This window comes from Salmo salar, chromosome 13, assembly GCF_965601325.2.
Source record: "Salmo salar chromosome 13, fSalSal1, whole genome shotgun sequence".
In the NCBI taxonomy this organism is placed as follows: Eukaryota; Metazoa; Chordata; class Actinopteri; order Salmoniformes; family Salmonidae; genus Salmo; species Salmo salar.
This window is the reverse complement of record NC_138303.1, coordinates 48630841-48651522: the sequence shown is the minus strand read 5'-3', so window position 1 is coordinate 48651522 and position 20682 is coordinate 48630841. Positions and strand designations below refer to the sequence as shown.

The 20682-nt window shown below is 42.0% G+C and overlaps 1 protein-coding gene and 1 pseudogene across 1 annotated transcript; one reads left to right on the top strand and one right to left on the bottom strand.

Annotated features, from left to right (window-relative positions):
• Nucleotides 1-20682, top strand: part of LOC106567298 (serine/threonine-protein kinase mTOR-like) — a 131419-nt pseudogene that overhangs the window by 48099 nt on the left and 62638 nt on the right.
• LOC106566950 (angiopoietin-related protein 7) lies at nt 5429-14472 on the bottom strand. Its single transcript, XM_014135642.3, has 5 exons — nt 13809-14472; nt 6807-6907; nt 6532-6726; nt 6064-6259; nt 5429-5964 (listed from the first exon to the last, which is right to left on the bottom strand). The coding sequence occupies exons 1-5, from the start codon at nt 14164-14166 to the stop codon at nt 5795-5797; spliced, it is 1020 nt and encodes a 339-aa protein (XP_013991117.1). The 5' UTR covers nt 14167-14472; the 3' UTR covers nt 5429-5794.

Genomic DNA, 20682 nt, shown 5'->3' with positions numbered 1-20682 from the left:
TCATCAATCCACCTATCTAAGGAATGTTCTGTGTTTTTTCAGGTTCCTCTGAGAGACAATGGCATTGTTCTGCTTGGCGAAAGAGCTGCCAAATGCCGTGCATATGCCAAGGCCCTACACTGAAAAGAGCTGGTTTTCCAGAAGGGTGCCTCTCATCTCATTTTAGAGTCCCTCATCAGGTAGGAACCTCAATAAGAGAACACAATGATCAGCAGAACCCATTTTGAGTGAATAGGGGAGTGTTTGGCGGGTGCATGCTGTACATTTCCTGTGCTTCCCAGACTTGGCTATGGCCAACATCAATTGTTGAGACATTCTACGGGTAGCTACTGAGGCAGTGCGGCTACTGTATAGCTGGAAGGTTTCAAATTCCCCTTGGGTTATAGAACTCTTGCTTTTGTTGGGTCACACAGGTTTTACTGCACTTTTACTTTGTGAAGCCTAACCACAAAATTACTAGAATGGAAGATGTGGTGCTTTTAATGGCCATTTTCTTTGGCTCCCCCGTGTCAGTATTGGTGGAATGCGTGTGGTGGCACCTGGTTGGGGAGAAGAGATGCCAGATGTCCAGTAGTTCAAAGTAGCTGTCACTTGCCTTTGCGATAAAGTGTAAACAGAGAGAGAGAGAAACCGCAGGTTATGTACAGTAAGTACATTCCCCTGAAATAAGAATTCCTCCGTTTTATATTAAATTTGACTCACCACCTGGATTCGGTCTTATGTAGCAAAATGTAGTTTTTTACATTGGATAAAAGTAGAGACTCAGAGCTACAAAATGGTATATCATACACTGCATTTGAGGAACAATGGGAAAGTATTTCTGCTTTGAAAGTTGATCACCTTGTAAACTCACTTTTGAGAAAATCGCCTTTGAATTGTTTTGGTATGTAATGAAGATCTCCACTTTGTCTACACCCATTCAGCATCGTTCACATCCTCTTAAGCTTTAGCCCCACCCATCTCGTTTAGCTCTCGGAGCATTCAGAGCGCACACTTGACACTCTTGCCGATGATTTGTTTACCTCTGGATAACATGAAAACAGCCTAACCAGCTCAGCTGGCAACAATTTCATTATGCTTTATGCAATGTTTACTGACACCGGCCATATTCAACGGTTGTTGTAGACTTTAGCTTAAGACATGTAGCTAGCTAGCTAGGTAGCAATGAACCTAGCTAGGTAAACAATATGTAAGATCACACACATCACTTAACGTTAGCTAACGAGCCGCCCAGGTAACATTTGCTAGTTAAACCACAATGAACATGGTGCCAAATCATGTCGTTACTACCCTGCATGAATCTGCTGGTAGCTAACCAACCAGGTTCAATGTTAGCTAGCTAACATTAGGCTCTAACTAGAACAGAAAACAGCTCTGGGATACAAATAATAACATCAGCTAGGGAGCCAGCCAGCTAATGCTAGCTAACAGTACAATTTAGCTTGAAATGAAACCACTTTCTGTCAAAATGAGGAGCGTTGATCTGAAAATGTAGCTAGCTAACGCTAGACTATCTTACCTGTATACATCATCATGCATGATGGACACGTCTCCCTGTCAGGAATGCCATACCACGGTTGCCCTTAGTTTGAAGATGTAATCCAGAGACAGGTGTTTTCTCCATCTCTTTAGCTGTCATACCCGATCCTCCAGAAAGTGGAGAGCAACACTTATGCATCTCCACTACACAATACATTTTTTTTAAAGCCGCGTTCGACAGGATGACCAACACAGACTGACCGGCTCAAATAGACAGAAGCCTTCGATATGGCAGACCTATCCGAACTCTTCTCTCGGCATGTGGCATGTGGCTTAACCAATAAGGCTAGTAATATAACTATTTTATTCATATTTACAGATGACATACAAGTTTGTTATTAAGGCACATAAAAGTTCACATGTTCCAGAAGGCATTTCTGGCAAAAAACACATGGCTCCTCTGTGAAGTTGTGACTTGCAACATGCACCTCGTTTCCTGAAAAGGGTAGCAAATGTTTGTCTGGTACCGCACACAATGAATGGAACAACCGGCCATAGCGAATGCTTTTTTTTGTTTCTTGCTTAGTCACTGTAGCATTGGCAGACTTCACCTTTCCCAAATTGGAGTCTGTTTTGAGTTATAACACAGAACAGGTGTCCACCTCAATGCGAATTCATAGCTTACACTTCGGTTTTAGTTCTTCCATTACCTATTATTTTGTTTTTCTTTTGGTGTATTTGTGAACCTAAAAGCCTCACTAAAGACACAGCTGACCACTGATGACTCTAGGACATTTAACCACCCCTTTATGAGAGTCACTACACCAATCAAATAATGGTTGACACATCCCTCATCCCATAGCACTTTCATATCACCTGTCATCTTTTCCATCCCTCCTCTCGCCCTTGTCTTTTACGCTAGTGTTGTATTTCCAGCCATTGTTTTCCAGCCATTTAATTGTGCGTTTGCCCCCTTTCATCCACCGAGGGGTCTGGAATAGCGTTCTCTCAGTGGCCTGTTTTCAATTTCTCCCCGCCTTGATGATGATGAATGACGGGAGCCAGCAGCTCAGTGTTTTCAATCTCTCCATCTGGTTCTCACCTCTCCAAGATTTCCCATAAAATGACTCCTGTTCACCACGTAGCCTGTTCTATTCCATCACTTTGGTGTAGTAGATTTCTGGGGCCATTGCATTATACACTTAAGTCAGGAAATTTTGAAGATATTTTCCCATTTCTTGTCACCTTCCCTATTCCCAAATATATATTTTTAAATTCAGTAACTCAGTTGCTGGTTGTTGGTGGGCCTAGCAATGAAACCTTGATTTTGACATTTGTAAGCCAAAAGTAATGTCAAAGTTGTCTCGTCAGACCATATGGGTCTTCATTTATTTAGCATTAAGGCATTGCAAATATGTGGAAGGCATTTACCGACACGGAAACGATTATCCACGTTGTCCTAGGAATTAAAGGTGACTTTGATGCTCCACATCCGCCCAGATGCGGGGGCTATACACTATTAAGTCTTTTGCAGACTGTACGTCGGATTCAGTCTTTTACGATTATTACATCACACTGTGCGGTGTTACCCAATTAAAATCTTGATATCAACCTGGCCAGATTGTACGATTTGCTACAGTTCTGTCACATTCTGCAAACTTTTGTCTGGGATGGGAAAATCGTGGCATAAAACTGCTAAAATCGTACGGTATGTGGGGGGCTTAAGGCATGAGGGATTTTGAGTCGGCAAAAATTATTTACGCGCCTCGATCTGGGGTTAATCCACCAGTCTAGACCATTACTTACCATTAGGTAAGCCTAAGGCCCTGCTCAAATACTTAAAAATGAGTCCTTCCTTCCTTCTTACCCTTTTCAAAAGAGCCTACGTCTTTTTCCTTGTCACCTTTGCTGTCTGGTAGCTGATCACTCCACTCAATAAATTAATACAATTTGAGGACTAAAGCAATTTTATTTTGATGGAAGTCAGTTGAGGTCATTGGGTTCTCACATTCCAGATGATTTTATAACATTTACTTGTTGAATTATAGGTTTTCATGGTACTGCAACAAGTTATATTATTACCCACCAACACTGTTTTATCTCTGAATGAAGCATATTAACATAGAACCAATGGTGGAGATACTGGTGTGTTGGTTCAACACTAAATGCTTTCCAACCGATACTGATGCAGGTTTGATGTGTCTATCCCTTGGCACTTGATGAAACGCATGCTATTCTGTGAAGTCTTTTGTTGATTTGCCATGTAAATAAGCTCTTGCTGCTTATGCATTACTTATTGCCACTAAATGCTAGAGGAGTGCAATGCTTGACATCATCCATATGCAATATGCCTACACTCTGAAATGTTGTCTTGACAGTAAAAGCACTTACTATCATTTAGGCTTTCTGGCCTTATACTGTATATTCTTTTGTTTTTTACACTTTATGAATACATAGGCCTAGTTTCTGCTAAGCTGCATCTGTAGGAGTAAAAAAAAAATATTTGACTGCATATCGATTTAGTAATTTCCTTAATTTGACTTTTAAGATACTTTGACATTTTTGTCATTTATCAGACACTCTTATACAGACTTGTAGTATTGATTGCATACATTTACATACTGGTCCCCCGTGGTAATCAAACCCACAACCCTGGCGTAACAAGCACCATGCTCTACCAACTGAGCTACACGGGACCTAGAGATTGGTCCCTTTGCTGGCGCTGAAAAAGAGGCACTAAAACAAATTCTCCTTCAGTACTTCACGATATCTTGATATACTGTAAATAGCGGAGGCTTTGGCAGAACCCTTTGAGAAAGTTAGGCTACCCTGTAAATTAACTATAAAATGTCCCCTGCAGACCTCGCAGTGAATGGCTGGAAGAAATGAAGCGTGTCAGCCATTAGCACAGGGGCATTCCAAATACACATCCGAGAGGTTACACCAGGCCACAGGGTTCCTAGATTAATGAGGACTGGGACCTCACATTCTCCTTGGGACCCCAAGCTTCACTCCGCTGCTTCCGGTGGAAACCTTTTTGGACTGGTGGAGAAACAAGCTCCGCAGATACAATAGAATGGCTCTGTAATTTGTCATCTATCCTAAATTATTCTCAGCATTGATCACCGTCCCTAAGCTCCCAAGGACTTACTTTTAAGAATGTCGCTCATCTGCCACAAATGGAAGCACCCACTATTTATTTGGAATCTCCTCTATCCTGCCCTTGGCACCTGTTTTAAAGGACATACACAGACAGTGTACCCAGCTTAAGGTATGCAATGGGCACACTGCCTCACCTCTTACATTAACGTGCCATTTCAGTGGTAGTTGCAAAGTCATTGTTTTTGAATGTGGTAAAGACCTGTCAGTGGCTGTAGAAGCCATTGACATGATGATGGGCAATCATGGGAAACGTGTGTGTGTGTGTGGTCTTGTTCCCCGGAGTTTGGCTATGTGACCTTTGCCTAGTGGCATGAATGTCAGTGTGACCTGTGAGTCAGAGCTCAGTGGTGGCTGAAGGCAAAGGCATGGTTATTGGTTGATCAGAGACACGAGGGGGATCAACTGGTAGCTTCTCAAACCTACTAACCATTGACGTCTTGTGATGAGTACATGGATAATTTGATGATATTGAACTAAGACAGACAGCTAGACAAATAAACCACATTGACTACCATCAGCAACACACCTTTTCTTAAAAAGAGATGTTTATTTCCTATCCCACCAAACAAGATAATATAGAGCTGTACACATTTTACAAAAGACACATTTCCAAAATAAGTGTTTGTTTTCTTACAATAAAATCTGTCATGTACTTCTGATGGAAGTACTTTGGGTGGTTGTTCCCAATCCAGTAGCTCACAAAGCTACATTGCAACACACTTGATGGATCTCTGTGTGTGTGTGTGTATATATATATATATATATATATATATATATATATATATTTATTATTATTATTATTTTATTTTTTCCATTGTCATACCTGCCCGATACGTGTAATCAACCTAACCACAGCTTGAGTTATGACTGATAAATAAACCCTATTGCTATGAGACAAGATAGAGGGAAGCAACATTCACTTACCCTAACGGAGCAGTGGTAAAGAGGCTTCGCTAAGGCTTTTAAGAAAAGAAAATATTAAAATGATAAATACAAAATGAACTACAATTTACAATCAAACATGTTTAAACACATAACACATTCAACCCATAGACATATTCCAGACAATAACAAAGGGGAAAGACAATTTGGTTGCTCAGGTTTGGTTAAATCTGAAGCATGCGCATCATCCAGAGTTTGAAGTCAGAAGAGTTTATGGTTGAAAGTTCTGTGGCCGGATCTTCATCTCCACTCTCTTCAGGGAGTAGTTGGGCCCGTGCCAGCCGTACCAACTGATTCCATCTGTGCTCTTGCTGTGGTCGCCATAACGATAGAACACGCCGTTCAGGTTGGAGTCAGTGCAACAGTTGTACCAGTAACCACCTGTAGGGAAAAACGGTGAAAATGCAGTCATTGGAAATACATTTGAAGGTGTTAATTCAGTGAGTTAAACCAGAGTTAAGCATTTTGTCCCTGTTGTACCTTTGCGTAATGAAGCACAGTCGTCCACACATTTGTCGTTGTCCTTGCCCTTGGTGCTGAAGTTGGTGTTGTTGTGGTAGCGCAGAGAGTCCCCAGCATTTCCACTGTAGTTGGCGATGAAGAGTTTGTAGCTGTTCAACTCGTTTTTCACTGTGAAGTAACTGTACTCCGCATAGCGGGTCTGGCCTTCCCAGTCCTGGAGAACAGACAAAAGAAACACTACATGATTTAGATATTTGCTGCACATCTTGTGGTAAAACTATGCAACTGAGAATATTGAACTACGGTTATAACTTTTGGTGGAGCAAGAGGTTTACCACTTGACCATGAGTTTTCTTTTTACTGTGTTTGTATCTTTAGTCTCCTGGCCCTGGATAAACCCTCCCAGTTACCTCAGGAGTGGGGTGTGTCAGAGTCATGTTGTTATCTATTTACTGCTCTCAGTATCTGGGGACTGGTCCTTTGTACCTCCATCTCTATCCTTAGTATGCTGGGCTGCCTTGTCAGACGGAAGATGTTTTCATTGCCTAGCCAGAAGTCTCCGCGGATGTTGCCAAAGCCATTTTTGTACTGCTTCCAGTCGCGGTTGAAGGAGGTCAGGCCCACCTTGCGTCTCTGGATGAGCGTCCAGCCACCACCATTGCTCTCCATGTCACAGAAGACCTGCCATTATACAGAGACTTCAATGTAGCAGGGATCTGGGAATGTAAAACTTTTTTTGTAGTTCCAGGGTTATCACTTACGTTAATCTCAGGGGTCCCCAGGAAGACATCTGCAGGCAGTTTGTACTCCCCAGAGATCTTGTAGTTCTTGGTGTACAGAGATGCACAGTCGTAGATGGCATCTAGAAAAGAAAAGGTTATGTCATTAGAGATGGCCAAACCAGATGCTGTTTCATGGCGGGTTTTAAAATTGCAAATTGGCAAACGGTATCATGGGAATAGATGTCTGCCAGAGAAGTCAAAGAATTTTGGATAGAAGGATTGTATACACAGCATGGTTATATTTTTTTGCATAGTTCTCTCTATTGTTTCTGTGATGGTATGGTGATGCCATTTGTGGTGCTTTGAGATCACTGGGGAGTAATGGATCCAATGCATCAAAAAGGGATCAAGTGTTTTCATGGCTAGAGGCTGGAGTGGAAACGCCACTCTAATCTTTCCTTTTCTTCCTGCTCTGCTTACCTGTCTGCACAATGTCTGTATAATTTGCAGAGTCATTATAAAGCGCTTCTTTTCACTGTGGCAGCATCATAAATGTACTACTGCCAATAGGGTATTAAAATATACACTGCGACATGCCTGGTTAAATCTCCCCACTGCCTGGTTAAATCTCCCCACTGCCTGGTTAAATCTCCCCACTGCCTGGTTAACCTGTTTGGGCTAGGGGGCAGTATTGAGAATTTTGGAAAAAATATGTGCCCATTTTTAACTGCCTCCTACACCAACTCAGAAGCTAGAATATGCATATTATTGTTCAGGTTTGGATAGAAAACACCCTAAAGTTTCTAAAACTGTTTGAATGGTGTCTGTGAGTATAACAGAACTCCTATGGCAGGCAAAAACCTGACAAGGTTTCATGCAGGAAGTGGCCTGTCTGACAAGGAGTCGTGCATCTTGCATCTGTTTATTGAAGAGTAAGGATCTTAGCTGTAACGTGACAATTCCCAGGGCTCCAATAGGCTCTCAGAACCCGGGAAAAACCTGAACGATGACGAGGCAGCCTCTGGCTGAAACAGATTATCGCCTTATCCAAGTGGCCGATCAGAGGACCATTGAATGAGGCGCGTGCACGATTCGCCCCCGTGGAGAAATTTCATTCGGCTGTTTAGTTTATTTCAGATTCCCGGTCTGAATATTATCGCTTTTCTACGAGATAAATGGCATAAAAATTGGTTTTAAACAGCGGTTGACATGCTTCGAAGTACGGTAATGGAATATTTAGACATTTTTTGTCACGCCATGCGCGCGACCGTTATTTACCATTCGTATAGTGTCTAGAACGCACGAACAAAACAGAGGATATTTGGATATAACGATGGATTATTTGGGACCAAACCTACATTTGTTATTGAAGTAGAAGTCCTGGGAGTGCATTCTGACGAAGAACAGGAAAGGTAAGAACATTTTTCTTATAGGAAATAGGATTTTGGTGAAGGCTAATCTTGCCGGGTGTCTAAATAGCTAGCCGTGATGGCTGGGCTATGTACTTAGAATATTGCAAAATGTGCTTCATCCGAAAAGCTATTTTAAAATCGGACATATCGAGTGCATAGAGGAGTAATGTATCTATAATTCTTAAAATAATTGTTGTGCTTTTTGTGAACGTTTTTTATCCAGCCGTGTCAATACTGCCCCCTTGCCCTAACAGGTTAAAATAATTGTTGTTTTTTGTGAACGTTTATCGTGAGTAATTTAGTAAATTCCCCGGAAGTTTGCGGGGGGTATGCTTTTTCTGAACGTCACATGCTAATGTAAAAAGCTGTTTTTTGATATAAATATGAACTTGATTGAACAGACATGCATGTATTGTATAACATAATGTCATAGGTGTGTCATCTGATGAAGATCATAAAAGGTTAGTGCTGCATTTAGCTGTGGTTTTGTTTTTGTGACATTATATGCTAGCTTGAAAAATGGGTGTCTGATTATTTCTGTCTGGGCACTCTCCTGACATAATCTAATGTTTTGCTTTCGTTGTAAAGCCTTTTTGAAATCGGACAGTGTGGTTAGATTAAGGAGAGTCTTGTCTTTAAATAGCTGTAAAATAGTCATATGTTTGAGAAATTGAAGTAATAGTATTTCAAACGATTCAAAAATCGCGCCACTGAATTCAGGTGGCTGTTACGTAGGTGGGACGAAGTCGTCCCGCCTTGCCCATAGAGGTTAAATCTCCCCACTGTGATTAATAGTTTGGTTAACCTCTATGGGCCTACTCAACAGCCAGTGTAATCCCGTGGCGCGATATTCAAATACCTCAAATGCAAAAACTTCAATTTTTCAAACATATGACTATTTTACACCATTTTAAAGACAAGACTCTCATTAATCTAACCACACTGTCCGTTTTCAAAAAGGCTTTACAACGAAAGCAAAACACTGGTCTCCCGTGTGGCTCAGTTGGTAGAGCATGGTGTTTGCAACGCCAGTGTTGTGGGTTCGATTCCCACGGGGGACCAGTACGGAGAAAAAAAATTATGCATTCACTACTGTAAGTCGCTCTGGATAAGAGCGTCTGCTAAATGACTAAAAAAAAAAAAAAAAAAAAAAAAATTGATTATGTCAGCAGAGTACCCAGCCAGAAATAATCAGACACCCATTTTTCAAGCTAGCATATAATGTCACATAAACCCAAACCACAGCTAAATGCAGCACTAACCTTTGATGATCTTCATCAGATGACAACCCTAGGACATTATGTTATACAATACATGCATGTTTTGTTCAATCAAGTTCATATTTATATAAAAAAACAGCTTTTTACATTAGCATGTGACTAGCATTCTGACCGAACACTTCCGGTGAATTTACTAAATTACTCACGATAAACGTTCACAAAAAGCATAAATTATTTTAAGAATTATAGATACAGAACTCCTCTATGCACTCGATATGTCCGATTTTAAAATAGCTTTTCGGTGAAAGCACATTTTGCAATATTCTAAGTAGATAGCCCGGCATCACAGGGCTAGCTATTTAGACACCCAGCAAGTTTAGCACTCACCAAAGTCAGATTTACTATAAGAAAAATGTTATTACCTTTGCTGTTCTTCGTCAGAATGCACTCCCAGGACTTCTACTTCAATAACAAATGTTGGTTTGGTCCCAAATAATCCATAGTTATATCCAAACAGCGGCGTTTTGTTCGTGCATTCAAGACACTATCCGAAAGGGTAAATAAGGGTGACGAGCATGGCGCATTTCGTGACAAAAAAATTCTAAATATTCCATTACCGTACTTCGAAGCATGTCAACCGCTGTTTAAAATCAATTTTTATGACACTTTTCTCATAAAAAAGCGATAATATTCCGACCGGGAAAGCGTGTATACGTACAAAGAGAGAGAAAATAAAAACATCTCGTGCCCTCGTGCACGAGCCTGAGTCTCAGAGTACTCTGACCAGCCACTATCCAAACGCGATAATGTGTTTCAGCCTGGGGCTGCCTCGATATCATTCAGCTTTTTCCCGGGCTCTGAGAGCCTATGGGAGCCGTAGGAAGTGTCATGTTACAGCAAAGATCCTCAGTCTTCAATAAAAAGAGCCAAGATGAACAACAACTTGTCAGACAGGCCACTTCCTGTTCAGAATCTTCTCAGGTTTTTGCCTGCCATATGAGTTCTGTTATACTCACAGACACCATTCAAACAGTTTTAGAAACTTTAGGGTGTTTTCTATCCAAAGCCAATAATTCTATGCATATTCTAGTTACTGGGCAGGAGTAGTAACCAGATTAAATCGGATACGTTTTTTATCCGGCCGTGTCAATACTGCCCCCTAGCCCTAACAGGTTAAGTTCAGATGACGGATGGAAACAATTGGCTTTGATAGAGGTGGTCTTTATTGACAGACTTCGTGCAGAAGGGACACTTAGAGTTCAAATGATGGCTTTTAGCTACCACGAGACACCCAGACAAGTTTACACACTATAGTCTCCATTTTCACCAAATGATGGCAGCTGTCTAATGCCGAAGATTCGGAACGCCAACTGATAATTATAGGTAATTTTTTTAACAAAGAACATACCAATATAATTGAACCTTTTTGGTTGTTTGTTTAATAATAGTCGTCTGAAACTGTAGGCTAATATTTCTGTGAGGGGCTTTTTCAAGTAGATTTTCTGTTTTCTGACTGCGGACTGACTGACTGTTGCCACGTCCTGACCAGTAAAATGGGTTATTTGTCATTGTAGTTTGGTCAGGGCGTGGCAGGGGGTGTTTGTTTTGTGAGGTTCGGTGTTTTTGGTTTATATTTTCTATTTCTATGTGTATATCTATTTTTCTATTTCCATGTTGGGTTTTTGGCAATTACCGCCAATTAGAGGCAGCTGGTTGTCGTTGTCTCTAATTGGAGGCCATATTTAGTTGGGTTTGTTTTCACTTGTGTTTTGGTGGGTGGTTATTTTCTGTATAGCCTGGGAGCCTTATGGAACTGTTATCATCGTTTTGTTTATTTTGTTTTGAGTGTTCTTGAAATAAATTAAGAAGATGAGCACTTTACCCGCTGCGCCTTGGTCCAATCCTTACGACACCTATGACAGAACCACCCACCAAAAAAGGACCAAGCAGCGGAAGAAGGAGCAGCAGGAGAGATATTTGGAGTCATGGACGTGGGAGGAGATCCTTGATGGCAAGGGTCCATGGAGCCAGCCTGGGGAGTACCGGCGACCGAAGGAGGAACTGGAGGCAGCAAAGGCAGAACGACATTTCTGGGAGAGGAAAGTAAGGGAGCAACATGAGGCTGAGAGGCATCCCCCAAACATTGTTTGGGGGGGCACACGGGGAGTTGGGCAGAGTCAGAGTGGAGACCTGAGCCAACTCCCTGTGCTTATTATGGAGAGCGACGGATCAAGCAAGCACCTTGTTACGCAGAAATGCGCACGGTGTCACCCATACGCACACACAGTCCGGTACGACCAATAAGGGCTCCGCAGCGTTGCCGGGTGAGAGTTAGCCGGCAGCCAGGAAGAAGTGTGCCGGCACAACGGATCTGGTCTCCAGTGCGTCTCCTCGGCCAGTTTACCTTGCGCCTGCTCTACGCACGGCAGCCCTCATTCCCCAGCACAGCCCAGTTCACCCTGTGCCAGCGCTCCGCCCGTGCCGGGCTACAGTGACTATCCAGCCAGGACGGGTTGTGCAGGCCGTGCGCTCCAGACCTCCAGTGCGTCTCCAAGACCCAGTGTACCCTGTGCCTGTTCCTGCTCTCCACACTAGCCCTGAGGTGTGTGTTACTAGTCTGGGGCCTCCTATGCCAGTCCCACGCATCAGGCCTCCAGTGCGCCTGCCCAGTCCGGGGCGTCCTGTTCCTGCTCTCCGCACTCGCCCTGAGGTGCGTGTTAATAGTCTGGCTCCTCCAAAGCCAGCCCCACGCATCAGGCCTCCAGTGTGCCTGCTCAGCCCTGAGCCTCCAGTGTGCCTGCTCAGCCCTGAGCCTCCAGTGCGCCTGCTCAGCCCTGAGCCTCAAGCGACGCCCCTCAGCCCGGAGTCTCCTGAATGGGAGCTGCGCCCAGAGCCAGAGCCACCTCCGTAGTGGGAGGATTGGGAAGGGGGGGTGTAGCACAGGGACCGTCGTTGACGGTGGCCACCCTCCCTTTAAGTTTGGGGTTGTTTTAGTAGGTTTTTTTGTTTTTGAGGTGCATTCGGGTTGTGCACCTTTGGGGGGGGGGGGGGGGATGGGGGACTGTCACGTCCTGACCAGTAAAAGGGGTTATTTGTCATTGTTTTGTGTGGTTCGGTGTTTTTTTTCTTTCTGTTCTATATTTTCTATTTGTATGTGTATATTTTTCTATGTTGGGTTTTTGGCAATGACCTCCAATTAGAGGCAGCTGGTTGTCTCTAATTGGAGGCCATATTTAGTTGGGTTTGTTTTCACTTGTGTTTTGGTGGGTGGTTATTTTCTGTATAGCCTGGGAGCCTTTTGGAACTGTTATCATCGTTTGTTTATTTTGTTTTGGGTGTTTTTTAAATAAATTAAGAAGATGAGCACTTTACCCGCTGTGCCTTGGTCCAATCCTTACGACGCCTATGACAGGTGATCATAAAGAGGATCATTTTTTTACCAACCACATTTCCTGTGTGTCTGACATTAAATCAAATCAAATGTTATTTGTCACATACACATGGTTAGCAGGTGTTAATACGAGTGTAGCAAAATGCTTGTGCTTCTAGTTCTGACCATGCAGTAATATCTAACAAGTAATCTAACCTAAGAATTTCACAACAACTACTTTATACACACAAGTGTAAAGGAATGAATAAGAATATGTACATATAAATATATGAATGAGTGATGGCCGAACGGCATAGGCAAGATGCAGTTGATGGTATAGAGTACAGTATATACATATTAGATGAGTAATGTAGGGTATGTAAACATTATATAAAGTGGCAGGTGTGTGCTATCAGTATTTATGGCAGTGTTTTATGTATGGCAGCTAGTGATATGATTTTTTACACCTGTGGAGACTGTCTGGAAGCAGATGCTGAACAATCGACAGAAAGGGAGAGAGAAGTATCGTCTCGTGTAAACTGAATTGGGGTTGTCATGTGGAGCTGGCCAGATTTCCACTCTGGCCATTTGTCACAGTCACTACTGTACTGTACTACTGCATTCTACTACTCATAGGCTGTTATTTTCACACAAACAATATGTGTTTTACCCCTACTAGCCTAATTAGTCCATTTAAAAAAAAGTTAGAGAATCACATTCACTGAAGTTGAAACTTTCACAATGCAAATATATGAAAATGAAATTAATGAAAACAACACTAATTGTTTTATTCACACTAAAGTAGTGTTTTGTTCCTCTGTTACTTTGTTGCTGAGGAGCAATGAACAAATCAAAGGGGTTTAAAACTTCTTAGGGATAGGCGCCTTTTCTCCTCCATTTCCACCTGAATGACGTGCCCAAAGTAAACTACCTGTAGCTCAGACCCTGAAGCAAGGATATGCATATAATTGGTACCATTGGAAAGAAAACACTTTGACGTTTGTAGAAATGTTAAAATATCCACAACTTAGGTTCTTACCTGATGTGGTCTGAGTGACGGACTGGGCGGCTTGCAGCTGCATGATCTCCACCTGGTTATTGATCTCAGAGTACTTGCTCTCGGCCTCAGTGACGCGGGACTCCTGCTGTCGATTCTGCTTGTCCAGCTCGATCATCTGCCTTACTACGTTCATCAAGTCTGTCTCCTGCTTGCGGCCCAGCTCCTCCAGTAGGCTGGTCAGGTTGGCCACCTGCACCTTCAGGGAGCGCACTTCATCGCAGCACTGCGCCTTTGGAGGCTTGGGTGGCGCTAGCCTCTTCCTTGGGTTTTGCGCCCACGCTTCTGTCAGCACCAGCAGCAGGAGGGTAACACTCAGAGCCACCGTCCGCAAAGACATCTTTACAATTTTCTATATTAAAATGAGTTTTCTTCTCTTGCTCAGGTTGAATACAAGCTGTCCTGGTCAGGTCTGATTCTTTAGCGGTGCCAGAGGTCTTGAAGAAACTGAGAGAACAGGATTGGATTAGTTGAGTTAGGAATCTGACTGGTTGAAGTGAAGCTTCCTTTAGCCAACTGCTTTCTCGGGCTCTTTGCTCCCTCAGTAAAGCTGTGGCTGGGGGATCTTAAATATCTATACGTGTGCCCTCCCCTTTTTTTGTTGTGCTCACAGTTACTGACCGCCTTCAACCTCCAACGCTCTGGGTGGAGGGGCCTTTCCCACCACTGCCCCCCCACACACACACCTCTCACTCACTCACTCACTCACTCACTCACTCACTCACTCACACACTCACACACTCACTCACACACACTTTCGCTCACTCTTGTTGGTTCTGCCCTGTGCCTTGTTTCTTTTATGTGTTGAAAGTTTCAGAGGGACAGTTTTTTCACCCTGTCTGGAAGAGCGAAGGACAAAGGCTCCTGTCTGAAAGAGCTCACACTTCACATGTGGTAATAACCAGTGGAATATCACCTTCCCTGGCTTTGTATTCAACAGCCTTTCATTCTCAATGACTCAGCTTTCTACAGAGGCACACCTTGCTAATGAATTTTGATACTTGCGTCAAGCTTAGATTTAACTGCTTAAAGTAGGAGTATGTGTACAATTTATCTTCGGTTTCGCCTTCACACATGACGGTACTTGTCCTTGTTAATGATAGTTGTGTAGCACCCTCAGGGGAAAGTTTCATCAATAAAAGCAGCCTCTTTACATGCCAAAGGGATTGGTTAAAGCCCCCATGCAGTCTTTCACATTTTTAAATCATCACTCACTGGTCAGTTTATTAGGTACAGCCATCTATTACCGGGTCGGACCCCCCATTTGCCGCCAGTTAGCTTGCCTGTTAGCTTGCATGATTCTTGCCATTGTCCTTCGACCTCTCTCAGCAACAAGCTGTTTTCGCCCACAGGACTGCCGCTGACTGGGCGGTTTTTTGTTTGTCACACTATTCTCTGGAAAGCCTAAGAGGGCAGCCGTTTCTGAGATACTGGATCTGGCGTGACTCACTGTCTGTAGGAGCAATCCATTTTTGTGAACGGGTTGGTGTACCTAATAAACCGGGTGGTGAGTGTATGTCTAAATCACTGTGTGTTTATTTCATGAAAATATGGTGCCTTCAGAAAGTATTCACAACCCTTGATTTTTCACATTTTATTGTTACAGCCTAAATCAGTGACACAAAATCTCAATTGAGATGTTGTGTCACTGACCTACACACAATACCCCATAACGTCAAAGTGGAATGATGTTTTTTGACATTTTTCCAAATTAATACAACATGAAAAGCTTAAATGTCTCGTCAATAAGTATTCAACCTCTTGGTTATGGCAAGCCTAAATCAGTTCAGCAGTAAAAATGTGCTTAACAAGTCACATAATAAGTGAAGAAGCCGGATGTGGAGGTCCTGGGCTGGCGTGGTTACACGTGGGCTGCGGTTGAAGCCAGTTGGTCATACTGCCTAATTCTCTAAAATGATGTTGGAGGCATCTTATGGTAGATATTGTATTATGGTGCATATTGTACTGGTAGAAAAAGCAAAAACAAATGTTTTCATTTGTACATCTGATTCTTCTTCACTTATTATGTGACTAATATAAAGCACGTTTTTACTCCTGAACTGACAACGAACACAATTGCATTTTATCAATGGCAATTTGAATGCACAAAAATACCATGACGAGATCCTTAGGCCAATTGTGAGGTCCATTTTGTAAAGTATCTGTGCCCAGTAGATGCATGTCTGTATTCCTGTCATGTGAAATCCTTAGATTAGGATCTAATTAATTAATTTAAATTGACTGATTTTCCTTATGATCTGTAGCACAGTAGAATCAAATAAATTGTGGCATTTATATTTTGTTCAGTATAAAATAAATATTAAATTACCTGTCCCTTACCTTCTGCCTTTGCTATGATTTCCACCAATTTGGTGGTGATGTGAATGTTTCTCTAATTCTCTTTTGGTTTGTACTGAGCCAATGCCAAGCAGATATGTGGTCCATACTGTAGCTATATGGATGAAAGATTTCTAGAAACTTGGATAACATCGTTAGCTAAAATAAATAGGGGTAGCTATTTATTTTAATTGCAAACAGGGAGTGTGTAGTTACTGTTTATTCTCTCTTCCAGATCAATATCAACCTAACTGCCAGGTGGTAGTGGAGCCAGTGTAGAAATCTATTGACAGTGTATTGATAAGCTGAAAGTGTAGGTATATACTTTATACATGTATTGATCCATTTGGAAGTGTATTAATATAGTGTGCTTTTCAAATACACTGGGATCTTCTTCTTTTTTTTTTATCTCCGAGGGCTAATGTCTTCTTTAGTGGTGCTTACAGTTTTATCATTTATTCAAATGAAGCAGAAGGAACAGGATGTACAGAATGCCCCATGTGAGGATGCTGTTCAATGTTCTGCACATTTTGTTTGTTAAATGTGAATAACATGACCTGACCCACTAAAATCTACAATAAATGGTTCCATATTCCACTACAATGAGTGCCTCAGTATGCGCCTGGGCATCCACAAAGTGTCTGAGCTGAAAGCTCCAAGCCTTGCATGCCACTGGCGGGTCTGGTGGCTCACACTGCCATGGCTTCCAGGTGGTGTGGATTAGAGCATGGTGGACAGGAGCCAGGTACTTACCGCCAAGTCACCACCCAGTTTCAAAACGGTAGACGCAACAGAACAGAGGGTACAGGGAGAAGAAAAAAATACATTCTCTATCCTCGTCTGAGCCCTCTGTTTTCTTATCTCAACGAGCGGTGGTCTACGGCTTGTCTTCAAAGACATGGTGAGTGACAATGTGCCGGGAAAGAGAAGTCATCCCGACTTTTGTGACTTCTGGTAAATTACAATTAAATCTGGTTCCATAGTTTTGGGTTCTCCCTGATCTCTCTGAACTAAATTGTAGTCGATGTGGGTGCATTTGCAAAAAGGCTCTGGTTAAATTTCTTCTTAAATCATACTCTTTTCTCCAATCCCATTTGTATTTTGGTTGACCTAAGTATAGACCTAAGTATAGAATTTCTGAGTACACTTTTTGTTTACCTTGCTCAAAATCAAAGTGAAAAAGTGTGATCAATTGGTTAACATACAGAAAGGCAAAAACACACTTATACCTTTGACCAATTTGCCAGTTTTGCCGTTCTATGAATCTAATCCAATGTAATTCATTTGTTTTGGAAACAAGGAATCCGTACACTTAATGTGTTCCATTGTTTAAGAGGAAACTTAATTATAACATGAATTGCTAAACGAGAACAAAGGCAAAAATGTACCAGAATATCATTAGAAGTGGAATCATTTTAACAGAAACAGATGTCTAGTGGGTATTTGTGACTGTAAATGCCATTAATATGTATGGATACCAAGTCATCTTCTCCCACAACATTGTCCGTGGTTCCTTTGTCTGCGTCCAATTAGCCACGGCAACATTCCAATGAGGTAATAGTGTCTTGACTCCAATGGCAGAAAATGGAGCCTTTCTTCACCTGGGCTCCTGACCCTGATGGGGGGGTCCCAGGAGAGAAATTCTGTGGGGGTGTCCAAATGTGTTAACAACACAACGTAAACAGAGATGGAATAGCTTCTCCGGCTGGCATCTCAGTGGCCCTTTAAAACCTGTTGGGGCTACAGGTTAGCAATGAACCCCAGGCCGGGATTGCTAACAAGGCTGGAAATTCAAAACATCAAAAATCTAATAATTTCAATTTCTCAAACAATCAACTATTTTACACAATTTAAATGATAAACATCTCCTTAATCTAACCACATTGTTCGATTTTCAAAGAGGCTTTACGGCAAAAGCATAAAGTTAGATTATGTTAGGACAGTACATAGCCACAAAAGTACAAACATCCATTTTCAATTCAAGGTCAGGCGTCACCAAAAGCAGAAACCAGCTTGAATTATGCACTAACTTTTGTCAATCTCCATCAGATGACACTCCTAGGACATTATGTTATACAATACATGCATTTTTTGTTCCATCAAGTTCATATTTATATCCAAAAACAGCATTTTACAGTAGCGTGAAATTCAGATTTTTTTTCTTCTCTGAAATGCTTCCGGTGAACATAACAAAATTACTATTCGAAAACATTGGTAAATTATAATATTGTCATTCAAAGAATAATATATTATCATCTCGTAATTGCTACCGAATGGCCATATCTCAAAATAACTTTACTGGGAAATCACATTTTGCAATAAATGGGGTGCTATGCTAAGAACAACAGGCTATGCTATACAGTTAGCATCATCTAAAATCGATAATAACATTGTAAATATCTCCATCAGAAGGCAGGCATCCCAGGTCCGGAAGGCATCCCAGGTCCGGAACAAATGTGGTTTCTTTTGACAAAGTTCATAATTTATGTCCAAATAACACCAAGTACTTAGCGTTCATTATGCTCCCACAAAACGTGGTGGGGGGCTGGTAAAATCACGCCGAAAAGCTAAAAAAACGTAGTAAATAATCTATTTATGTTCGTTCAAACATGTCAAATGTTGTTTAGCATTAATCTTTTGGTCCATTTTTAACGTTAAACATCAGTAATATTTTCACACAACCTATCCTATGTCTAGACAAAAAATGATGACAAACTCACGTTTCTCAGATTTATGCGCAGGCGCAAAAAAATGAAGTGATGACATGTCAACTTCCTTGGATTCTAATTTGCTCTCTGTTTATCATAGACGCTTCAAACAACTTTATAAAGATCGTTGACATCTAGTGGAAGCCGTAGGTGTTGCGAAATGAATCCTTTCTCACTATGGTATCTATAAAACAATGACACTAAATAGTACAGTCACAAAATTCACATTTTTTTTTGGATCTATTTTTCACAGGTTTTTGCCTGCAATATGAGTTTTGTTATACTTACAGACACCATTCAAACTGTTTTAGAAAATTCAGAGTGTTTTCTATCCGAATGTGTTAATAATATGCATATCCTAGCTTCTGAGTTGGTGTAGGAGGCAGTTAAAAATGGGCACATATTTTTTTCAAAATGTCTCAATACTGCCCCCGAGCCCCAACAGGTTTAACACGCCAAATTAACGCTTGCAAAAACATGCAGGAGAATGTTACTGGCCATCAATGTGGTACTAGTTTTCTAACTGTGTAGCTGTTTTGTGTTAATTTGTAGCCTACATGAATAGACCTACCGAATGAGCCAAACAAACATTGCTTTTGTGCTTTGGGATATGACATATGGAACGTTTAAACTGTCATTTATTTTTCTATCGGTTTCCTTTAAAACGATACGGGCCTCCCGAGTGGCGCAGTGGTCTAAGGCACTGCATCGCAGTGCTTGAGGCGTCACTACAGACCCGGGTTCCCAGGCTGTGCCACAACCGGCCGTGACCGGGAGTCCCATAGGGCGGCGCAGAATTGACCCACCATCGTCAGGATCAGGGGAGGGTTTGGCCGGGGGGGCTTTACTTGACTCATCGCGCTCTAGCGAGTCCTTGTGGTGGGCTGGGCGCCTGCAGGCTGACTTTGATCATCAGTTGAACGGTGTTTCCTCCGACACATTGGTGCGGCTGGCATCTGGGTTAAGCGGGTGGGTGTTAAAGAGCGCGGTTTGGTGGGTCATGTTTCGGAGGACACATGACTCAACCTTCGCCTCACCTGAGCCTGTTGGGGAGATGCAGCGATGAGACAAGATCGTAATTGGATATCATGAAATTGGGGAGAAAAAGGACAAAAAAAAGTAGAAAAAAATAAATACTACATTTTCAGGAAATTCCACGTGAATTCACAATGCAGCTGCACTGCTGCCAGCAATGGTTGGGGAGGAAAGGTGGAATAAACGAGTCGGGAGCAGGTTTTTTTACATTGAACAAAGTTCTCTATTGAGGTAATTTCTCTTCTCCAACACTCCCACAAAATCAAGGATTATCTCACAAGGATAAGACAAATCTTCTTCTTTACAGGAATAAGGAACACAAGGTGAGTTGTATAAAATGTATATTATTTTATTGCATATCCAAAACGTACAATATACTTGCAGTGAAGCCACTCAACAACTACACCACACCAGTCATCAAACAGACTCCCATTCAGAGCGACACACAGAAGCATCCAGGGTCAATGCCCAGCTCAAGGGCACATTGAAAGATCTCCACCACCCACCAGGCCAATAAAAGTGAACCAGAACCCTCCAAGATCCCCCCACAATTCCCCAATAGCTGTCCTTCAAACATCCAAGACCCCTCCCACATTCCCCCCAGGAAGAAAATGAATAAATACTGTTGAAGTTGGAAGTTTACATACACTTAGGTTGGAGTCATTAAAACTCATTTTTGTAAACAAAATTCTTGTTAACAAACTATAGTTTTGGCAAGTCGGTTAGGACATCTACTTTGTGCATGACACAAGTAATTTTTCCAACAATTGTATACA